General features: G+C 37.9%; 1 protein-coding gene across 1 annotated transcript; it reads right to left on the bottom strand.

Annotated features, from left to right (window-relative positions):
• Positions 1–9905: 9905 nt before the first annotated feature.
• Positions 9906–10926, bottom strand: LOC120076416 (calmodulin-like protein 2). The gene has a single exon (XM_039030238.1). It carries the CDS (start codon positions 10567–10569, stop codon positions 10033–10035), a length of 537 nt encoding a protein of 178 aa, XP_038886166.1. The 5' UTR covers positions 10570–10926; the 3' UTR covers positions 9906–10032.
• Between the last annotated feature and the right edge of the window lie 445 nt (positions 10927–11371).

Below are 11371 nucleotides of genomic sequence, written 5' to 3' on the forward strand. Positions count from 1 at the left end.
TTTAAAGCATGTATACCTAAATGCATAGAGACATGTCTTTAAAGGCTCTAACGCATGCTTTGTGCATATGAATACACATAAATTTTTTTACAACATTCTTTCATACATGGCGTTTGAAAACATAAACTCATATTTTGCTTGGAAAACTACTTTTTAAAATAGCTAGCATGAGAATAATTTTTCTCAAAATTGTGGATTCTTAAAAACATTGTAAATACTTAGTCATTCACAACTTTAGGGCTACTTCTTAAAGGTTGATATGCTTCTAGCAATGGTGTCAATCCTTTGGACACAACAACATATATTTAGCTACTAGCAATGGTCTCCCTTTTGAGACTAACTCTTAATTAAGCTTGTGTTTAACCTTCCCCTAGAAGACCTTCACTCAAATGCATACCTGGCTGTAGGTCAAGTACTTAGAAATGTCCTTGAGATTTTGGCTCTTGCTATGCAGCCAACACATTTCACAAATGCATCCTTACTATGCAACCAACACTTGCTCTAAGTGTTCCTTCAGTCACACATGGTCATTCACATAGGCATCTATGCATCCAAGACTTCAACGCAAGCCTCCTTAAACCAAACAGTAGGTTAAACGCATAGGGGTGCTCCACCCTTAGTCTGTTCGAGCGCCTACTGTGAGTTCCAACTTACTCAACCCAAGCAGCCGCCTGCTTGTTCATAGAATTCCATATTTGACTTACTTCATCAATAACTCAAATTCTAAAGCTCATCTCAAGAAATTTCCTTCTACAAACTTATTTATAATTGTCTTAGAAAGTTTACTTAAAATTTCAGCTTCAAATTTCAGCATCAAACTCTTTGTGATTCGTCCTGGAGTCTCACTTCTTCATCGATGGCTTGAATTCACCCGTGAACTGAACCTCTTGTCACTTTCTTCCTTCTCCAGCCTTATTCCGGTCAGATCTTCTTCCGGTAGCACTGCATCTGAAACTAGCCTCACAGATCTTTCCAACGACACCAAGAACTCTCAATTTTCACAGAGGAATTGTTCAAACTGACCTTTTGAAGTTCAACCTCCTTTTTATACTGCCTCCCACCATTTATCATAAATTCCTAGCATGACACCTCCAACTCAATTGGACTTAATTTCGGAGGATAGTTGGTGACCTTAATCAGTCGTTTAAGACTGATTACTTCACCTACTATCAATACATGCTTCCAACTAGGTTCAACGCACACTATAGCTCTCACACAAACCTATTCCAACGCATGTGCTTTGTGCCTTGGCCTTCTTTTGGCTTCAATCATCATCGCAGCTCTAGCACTTTCAGCTTTGCAAAGCCTGACCAATGCAAGCTCTACTCATCGCATGCCAAGCTTGACCAATGCACAATCAGTCTTACTCCAATGCATAGCTCTAAGGCACATTGAGTAGCCAGCATCTTGTACTCAATGCCTATCCTGGCCTGCATGCACACAAAGCCTCAATTGTCCAGCTTTGCGCCTATCGTCTCGCTCTTGCTCTCGTTCATCGTCTATTGTTTACGCCGTCGTCTAGCACTCACGTGAAGGAACTCTTAAACAAGAGTATCTATGAGCGTGTTCGGATCTTTCCAGTTGAAAACTATCTTCACTTCGAACTTAACCCAGCAGAAGCAACCCTCTACGGTGTTTATCGCCCAGCAAATAGTTGGCAACCAGCAGCACGATCATTTACACGAATGGCAGCAAACGAACAAGCAAGATCGGGGACGACACTACCACTTAGAGCCCTTGGTATTCTCGGAGTGAAAATCCAAAGAGTGGTCTTTGATGGAATTGGTAGAGAAAGGAGGAAAGGGATGATCGTGTAGAACGATAAGCGAGTGGGAGAAGACTATCGTATAGCGGATGCTTATCGTTTAAAAAAAGCTACACGATTGTGTAGGTTTTACTAAGCGATCGTCAAGTAATTAGTAAGCGATCATTTAGAAAACTCGGCACACTAAGCGATCCTTCTTCCATTTTGGAGTTGAATATATACTTTAGAGCCTCATGCATAAGCTGTTCAGACGGTTGTCCAAACATTCCCCGCAGGGACTCCATGATCTCATGAGCTAAGACCATGGGCTCATGTTTCTTGGCCATGACTTCAGAAAGACTTGCCAAGATATATGCTCGGGCCTTCTCATTCGCCTGTATCCATTGCTCGTATGCCTCATGAACATTTCGAGCGGCATTCAAAGCTAGAATAGGAGGACAGACCTCCATAAGGGAAAACATGAGATCCTCGATGATAAGTATTGTCGTGATCATGTGTTTCCATGTCAAAAAGTTATCACCAGTTAATTTTTCTACGCTAAGCGAAGCTAACGTGGCTATGGCTATTTTAAAAAGATTGTTACTGAAAAAACGAACAAAACTTTAATTAGATTTTGCTTAACCACATTTTAACCAATTAATTTTGCAAAACAGTTTCAAGTACCCTAAGTGAAAGACTTCTATTTTGTAAGGATGCCCTAGTGAGGTAGGACAAACGTCACAGGTGGGGTGATCAGATGCCCCTTCACTAGGATGAGACATTCTCAACCATTAGGCAGAACCAACTCTTGGAATTAAACCTAACAACCACCATTTATTTGGTCCCAAACTGTTAACCTTTAATAATTTCACGTAAGTGTGATCCCTCGCTTTCAGTGCCAGAGTCCCGCCTTTATGAGCCCGTCGTAGGGAAGAAGCATATTAGGACAAGAGACTAAGTAACCTTATCCTCTTACAGGAGATCAAATAAAAAAAAACGTGCAAAACTGCCATCCTATAGGGGGACACTCCCAGGATGTCTCGAGGCGATGCGCAATAACTTTATTCAATCCAACGAGGGAGACCAAGGGATATGCTGTCGCACTTCCTGCTCCCACTTACTATGAACACTCTCTCTATCCACCTTGATATTGACCTACCCAAAGACCATCCATTAGGGGGACACGCCAAAGGTGCCTTGAGGCCGAGGGTAGATCTCACGGTGTGGACTATATAGGAGAAACGTGAAAGGTTTAAGTGAAACATCATATCCCCAAGTACCTCCCACTGAATGTTCTACCTAGGGGTTCATTAACCTAGACAATCCGACTACTGATTTTAGTCTAAGTCGTCTTTTTAAGTCCCTCATAAACAACTTTTGTCTATGAATTATGAACAAGTTCAAGTAGTCATATTTAAACACTTTAATGGATTGTCCTTAGCTTTCATGCATGCATGAAATCTATCTAATTCACTTTTCCAGGTAAGTTCCAAGTAGGGGTGTTACGTTTCCGTCAACTTAAATACCTCAGCCTAGACAAAACCCACCTTAGACAAAAGGTCCATTATAGATAGATTTGCTACACTTTAACCTTTTATTAGTCAATTTAATCCTATTAAATTGATTAAAATATTAAGGCTTAATGGTTTCTAATCATATTAGAATCATAATCTTAGGTCTATGTCATTCAAGTTTTAAACAATTTAAAACCGTGAATTAAACCTAAGTGAGCATGCATGTCTTTCTTATTGCTTTTAGTTCTAATTTCTCTTTAACCATTAAAAAGAAATAACTAAAATACATCACATACAACTAGGTGTTTATAACACTTATAAAGAAACCTATGTGTCATGCTTCATGCAATGTCCGGTCATTACTATACATAACTTTTATATATGCGTAATAACCAAGCAAACATGCTTTCCATTCACCCTTATATTATAACTATTATAATATAAAGATGATACATGTCAATACTTTTTATGCATGCATAAATATAACTCTTATATTATATGGTGCATGAACATGCTCTTACAAAATTAAATCATGTTTCTCTAAATTATAATATTTAAAATAAAGAGATGATGCATGATCAATGCATAAGCTAAGGTAAGATTTACTATATGTACATAACATATGACATATAAATAACCATACATCGCATGTAAAAAAAACCAAGGATTAATGGACTGGGATGAACCTTTACAAAAACTAGAATAAAATAACTCTATCTATTACATTTTCCATCCAGCAAATCGGTTCACAAGCGAACCGGGTCTTGAACCGCTAGGAGAACTCCATTGTTTAGTAAACATCGAAGGTAAACGATCGTTTAGACGACAACAAGGCTGCAAAGCTTGATCGTCTAGGCGATCACTTATGCGGTGAGAGGTAAATAATTTACCGTGCGTTACTCCGCGATCGTTTAGTCCGTTACTAAGCGATGAAGCTTGCTGAGCTAAACGATCGTCTAATGTGCACGCGCGTTAAACGATACCCGAGCATCCGATACTCAATGATCGCTTACATCATCGTCTACACAACCCGATCAACCCTTCATCGTCTTCTTCCTCGAAGAACAACAACCCTTGCTCCGAACTTCTTCATGAACGATTCAAGACTCAAATGGACTTTGAATTACAGACTTGAATACAAATAATTATGCCAAAAAACGCAGGGGCCTTTACAATTAACCAAAATGCAAAAGTATTAAATCAAACCGAGGTAACATCCTAGATAACACTATTAATCCGCACATCCACATCAATTTAATAATTAAACAGAGCAGATATGCACCCACTATGAATGTATATGCAATTCGTTGCATCAATGAAATTGGAATATCAGAACCTGGCTCTAATACCAATTGAAGAAACTCTTAAACAAGAGTATCCATGAGCGTGTTCGGATCTTTCTAGTTGAAGAATGTCTTCACTTCGAACTCAACCCAGTGGAAGCAACCCTCTACGGTCTTTATCGCCCAACAAACAGTCGGCAACCAACAGCACCATTGTCTACACGAACGACAGCAAACGAACAAACAAGGCTGGGGATGACACCAGCACTTAGAGCCCTTGGTATTCTTGGAGTGAGAATCCAAAGAGTGGTCTTTGATGGAATTGGTAGAGGAAGGAGGAAAGAGATGATCGTATAGAACAATAAGCAAGTAGAAGAAGGCTATCGTATAGCAGATGCTTATCGTTTAGAGAAAGCTACACGATTGTGTAGGTTTTACTAAGCGATCGTCTAGTAATTAGTAAGCGATCGTTTAGAAAACTCGGCACGCTAAGTGATCGTTTAGAAAAGCTGAGCGATCGTTTAGTAAGCGAGGTGTGCAATTAGGTGATGAGGCACCATCATATAGGCTCTCAACTAAGCGATCATTACGTTTTCACAACTTGAGCGATTTTTTTCGAACTCCCTGCAAAATGAAACCAATTTTCATTTTATTCTTCAGTTACAATAACCAAATTTTATTTTCCCACTAACGCACGATTCAGGAGAAGTTTTCGGCCAATTATCACATAATTAACCAATTAATTAATAAATAAATATAAACATATTATATTCTGAATCTATAGTTTGATATCATGTATCCATTATAGTAATTTCTCTTCTACTTGATATAAATTATATTTATATCTAATTTTCTCCAAAATAATGTATCTCATACATTTAGTCAATTATATCATATATAATCGAACTCCCTCTTGTCAATTTAAACATTTCAAACTGACCTAAAAATTGATTCTCGACTTTATCCAAGCTACCTAGGGGACCTTATGGACTTGTGGCTCAAAGCTCCAATGGTACGTGAATAGCTGACTAAACTTTTTAACCATGAGATCCACCATTCGTTAACTGCCAGACATTCTACTAAAGAACAACAACTGGACTCTTCTTACAACAGATATATTTCTGTGTCCATCGGATATAACCAATCATGAGTATGATGAACCTTCACAGAGGCTCGTAAGTACAGCTGGGCCAATTTACCGTCTTGCCCCTATAATTACATCTCACTTCTTAAGTACCATTGATTCCTCTAATGAACAATACAACATAGTCCAACTATGTGTGAACACCTCTTGGGTCAAGAGAAGGTGTGTGACGCCACATTGTTCAAGCCCTGGAATCAGCCCTTAAGGGAGCTATCTATCTACTTGCCCTGCATCTGGGAAGGAGTGAATTTCATTTTGTGTAGCTGAGTTCCCAGCTCCCAAATCAGACAAATCCCCAAAATGGTAGGTTTGAGTCGGTGACCTGGCCACTTGCACCCATACAAATCAAAGAACCGTCCTCAATGGCAGGAGTTCGCAACTCACTCAGGATTGAGGCCATGTTTCCTATGGTCATCCTAGTGAAGTGAAGTCTCAATCATGAATGGTGTTATATAACGAGACATTAACACTTCGTGGTCAGGTCTTATACAAACTCTTTGTATAGGACGCCCCCACTCGCATGTCCCCTACACGAATGATCGGGATCAGACCATCTGTGACAAGTCACAACACTTGTGACTATTCCACAAAGCNTGACTATTCCACAAAGCGGGCTGCATCCGTAACGTTACCAAGATAAGGTTTCCCTCCTATATCCATATATTACAGACCATTTTGGTTATCACTCAAGACATGATCTATTTGTATGTCACCACATACATGCTTAAGTTACAAACTGATAACAAGAGATTTTATGTTTATTGGTTTGTGGTAAAGAAAATAAAACAAACAACTGAACAAAATAAAAAAGTGAAGTAAAATATCATATATTATACATCACAAGCATTTGTACAAACTGTTTACAAACTACAGGATACGATTTGTACAAACTGTTTACAACTACAGGACACGAGACTTTAGGGCATCAACCCCAACATCACGCCCCATCGTCTAGAGCTTACGCTCATCGTCTAGCGTTTACACTTATCGTCTAGCTTATCGTTTAGCGCATTTTCTTGTGCATCGTGCAGCCCTGTAAGCAGCTATGCGTTCGTCCATGCGCAATTCTCCAACACCCAGTGCCCACGCTCGAACACATTTTATACTGCCACACACATACTAACCTCTCAAGACTTGGTTGCCACATGCCTTGTGCACGCATAGGGTTGCTTGCTCTAAACACGACTCCTCTTGGCGTGCACAACCAACACATGGCTTCTCTTCACTCGACCACACTTGGCTTCTTTAAGAGCTCAACTAACCTCAATAAATAGGTAAGGCCAACGCCCATGGCTCAATTTCAACACCTAGAATAAAGCCAACGCATAGGCTACATACTAACAACACTTTCTAGCTTCACCCAAGAGTCAAGCTTCCAAACTTAAACATTTCTTCTAATTCTTTACCCTTTTCCCTACAATTAAACATTAGTTTTCACATTAACCTACTCACCATATTGGTTTCAGTAGTGAACACACACAAGTAAGGAAATTAGGGTTCAGGATTAACAACTATCATGACCACTCTCACCCATACAAATCAAAGGATTGCTGTTATAAACAGGAGTTCACAACTCATTCAAGATTAAGGTCAAGTCTCCTATGGTCATCCTAGTGAAATATTAGTTTCTTCAAGTAACAGTGTTATAAAGAGAAACTAATCATTTCACTGTTCGGTGTATGTATAAACTCCTTTATACAAGATACCTCCACTCACATGTCTCTACATGAATAATATAGTTCATATTGTTTGCAACACTTATATCTCATGTAACAATTACAAAGTGGGTTGTATCCACAGTGTTACTAGGAAAAGGTACCCAACCTTCATCCATTTACTACAGACCTTTTAGGTTATTATTTGAACATGAACCACCTATATGTTAACTACATACTATTCAAATGACATCATATAACCTTGGATCTTAGTTTATTGGGTTGAATTAATCCTGTCTAAATGTCAAATAAAATAACTATGATTTTATTTGATAAATAATTTGTGTTCACAAAACTACAAAGCATGAGATACACTAGATTTAGGATATCAATTCTAACAAATGAGTGTACAAATTGAAACTAATGCCTAATGGTGACATTGAGAGATACAAAGCTAGGTTGGTTGTTCATGGTTTTGACCAGGTCTATGACATCGATTATATTGAAACATTTAGCCCGATTGTTAAGCCTACAACAATCCGTATTTTGTTATCTTTAGCTGTTCACTTTAACTGGCCAGTTAAACAATTGGATGTACATAATGCGTTTCTTAATGGGGATCTACATGAGGATGTGTATATGGCTCAACCTCCCAACTTTGTTGAGAAAGAAAAACATTCACATGTGTGCAAGCTTCACAAAGCATTATATGGACTTAAACAAAGCCCTAGAGCATAGTTTCTTAAACTGAGTTCATGGTTAATTGATTGGGGTTTCATTACTACAAAATCAGATAACTCATTGTTTATTTATAGCAAGTAGTCTGTCTTCATTCTTATTTTAATATATGTTGATGATATCATTTTGATTGGAACTTGTGCAACCTTTATCCGACAGTTCACTCAAACTCTGCATACTAATTTTGCCTTAAAAGACCTTGGTGATCTATCATTTTTCTTAGGAATTGAAGTTGTTTGAAAAGGTGATGTTATGCATTTATCTCAAGCTAAATACACTGCTAATTTGTTTAGAAAGACCCAGCTGGTTGGCTATAAACAAGTTGCTACACCAATGGCTACTGGGTCATCTCTCTTGGCTCATGATGGTGAGTCTCTGGCTGATCCTACCATGTATTGAAGCATCTTCAAGGCCTTACAATATTGTATAATCACCCGACCAGACTTGAGTTTTACAATCAATAAGGTATGCCAATTTATGCATTTTCCAATTTCTACTAATTGGCACGCTGTTAAGCAGATACTACGTTATCTAAAAGCTTCCTCTTCCCTGGGAATTTATTTCTCTCGTTCAAATGATTTATATCTTACTCGTGATATGGGTACTGATTGGGCAAATTTCCCAGATGATCCCTGAAGCACCAGTAGCTAGTGTTTTTTTTTCCTTGGTGGTAACTTAATCTCTTGGTCCTCTTCGAAACAAAAGGTTGTGTTTAGATCAAGTGCTGAATCTGAATATAAAAGAGTGACTAATGTTACATCTGAATTGATGTGGGTTCAATCTTTATTATTTGAAATTCATATATGTTCTTCATCTATCCTTGTTTTCCTTTATGATAATATCAGCGCCACTTACTTAGCTTCTAATCCTGTCCTACACTCTTGTACAAACCACATTGAGATCAACCAATAATTTATTCGTGAACGAGTAGCTTGCCGTCAACTTATTGTGCATTTTGTTTCCTTTGAGGACCAGCTCGCTAATATCTTGATGAAGCCTTTGCCTTCACAACGTTTTTGTAACTTGAGAACCAAGCTTTCTGTGTTGCATCCACCAGTTTAGCTTGTGGGGGGATGATAAAGTGTTATTTCTCTGTATATTCTTGTGAGCTATTTTCCCTCCTTTTCATATAGCTTATTTATTATGTTTTACCCAATATGGGTCTGCCTCGAGTATTAGTCAGTGCCTAATATGGTACTTTTCTCATTCAATAATACACTGAGAATATAGAAATAATTTTTACTGTTGCTTAGCTCATCTTCTTCCTCTTGGTTTAAACATTACTTTTGTCATGCTCAAAATTACTTCAAAAAGCCCCTATAATCACTCAAAATTAATTTTATACTTTTAAATAATCCAATTTTCATTCATCAAAATTAGTTTTGAATCATTAAAAACTTGTTTCATAATGATTTTAAAAGTGACAAAAGAGATTTTAACTATTTTAAAATTATTCCCAAACATGTTCTAAATTTTTTTAAAATAATATTTAGGTGCATTATGAGCTGGATCTATCTTTGTGCAATACCCAATAGTCCAGTTTGCTGTGTGTATCTTTTTTTAATTCTTGAATTTGATTTTCTATGTGATTATAGGGGCGGTAGAAAAACAGGTACAATAGTGCTCATATTGAACTCAAGTATTACCCAAATATTTTTATCATAACCAAGAGTGATTTTGGTGATTTAGAAAGAAGTCAAACATACAAACATTTTCCTCTACCCTTCCAAGTGTGGAAAATAACATAAGATCTAGAATAGAATAGAACATACCGTTAATTTAACCTATTTGCAAAAAAGGACTAAGCATAGAAGGTGGTAGAAATTGAGGGAAGAATGTTATTCATTTTATTTTCTTTAGTTGGACAAAGATTATGCCAAAACTACCACTTTTTGGTAGAACTTTGACATAAATAAAAAAAGAAGGGAAAAAAATGATAATAACATAAAATAAATCAAAGGCATTTAACACCCATCATTAATTCAAACTCACTAAAATCAACTTTACCATCCAAATTAACATCCACAACACTAACCATTTTCTCAATCTCCCTAATTCCCCATCCTTTATCTAACCCCAAACAATCAAGCACTCTTTTCAATTCCACTGTATCAATAAACCCATCTCCATCTACATCAAATATCTTAAACGCTTCATAAAGCAATTCATTTCTCTTCCCTTCCTCCTCTCCGATCACCTCCTCCACCGCCACCTCGTCGCCGCCCTCCGCCGCCGTCGCCAGCTCGAACCTCGCCTTCTCTTCTTCACTCTGTATCAACCCAAGTTTCTCCACCACCCCTTTTGCCTTTTCCTTTTTGATCCTCCCGTTTTCTCTCATCCCAAATACCGTAATCAACGCCCTGAGTAGTACGTCGTCGTATACCATTCTGTGGGGCCTTGTTTTGCCGTCGTCAATGGTGGATTCCGCCGCTGATCGGGATCGCCCACCAAATGTTTGTAGAAAGTCCCCAATGAATCTGGAGATACCCATTTAGTGGAATGGCAAGATTGGTTGGAAGGGGTTGTGTGTGATGTGTGTTTGGGAATTGGGGGAGGTGAATTTATGAGTGAGGGTGGAGATTTGATAGCTGGCAGAGAAATAATTGTTTTAGAAATTGGGGGATTTTTTGTGGATCGAATGCGTTGTATTTGAAATTTAATTATATAAAATTGTAATTAAATTTCGAGGAAGAAGAAGGAATCGGGGGACAGGATGTACTTGTTTATCGCCAACATGATGCGAATCCAGGGCAGAAGTAACTGACAACTCCTTTTTTTATTTTGCACAAATATTTTCAGTTTTTCTTGCTACTATATATATCTATAGAGTAAATTTGAATGAAGTAAATTTCGGATGATTCTTTTGCCGTTATACCCCATTTTTTTTTAAAATAGTAAAGGATGATTCATTGACATTGTTAGAGTGTATTAATAGCATGATAACTATTCATATCGTCTCTTATGCATCATTATAATGAAAGTTCAAAGTGGTAAGTTTGAGCGTGAGTGAGAGATTGAAAAAGAGTGAAAATGAGAGAGGGATAGTGAGGAAGAGCATGAGTGCAAGGGAGAGAGAGGGAGGAAGATCCCTAACTTTAGTGTGAGATTAGCATTATTGTATTAGATTAGTTGAACACATAATTGAACACAGGCGTAAAAGATGAAGGAGAAAGAGTGAAGGAGGAATGAAGAGCCTAGCGTGTGAGAGCACTATTGTACGGATGACCATAATTTCACACTCACTTAAAGTGCGAAGGGTAATATGGATAATTAACATGCTCTTAGATTGTTCT

Source organism: Benincasa hispida, chromosome 4, assembly GCF_009727055.1.
Source record: "Benincasa hispida cultivar B227 chromosome 4, ASM972705v1, whole genome shotgun sequence".
NCBI lineage: Eukaryota > Viridiplantae > Streptophyta > Magnoliopsida > Cucurbitales > Cucurbitaceae > Benincasa > Benincasa hispida.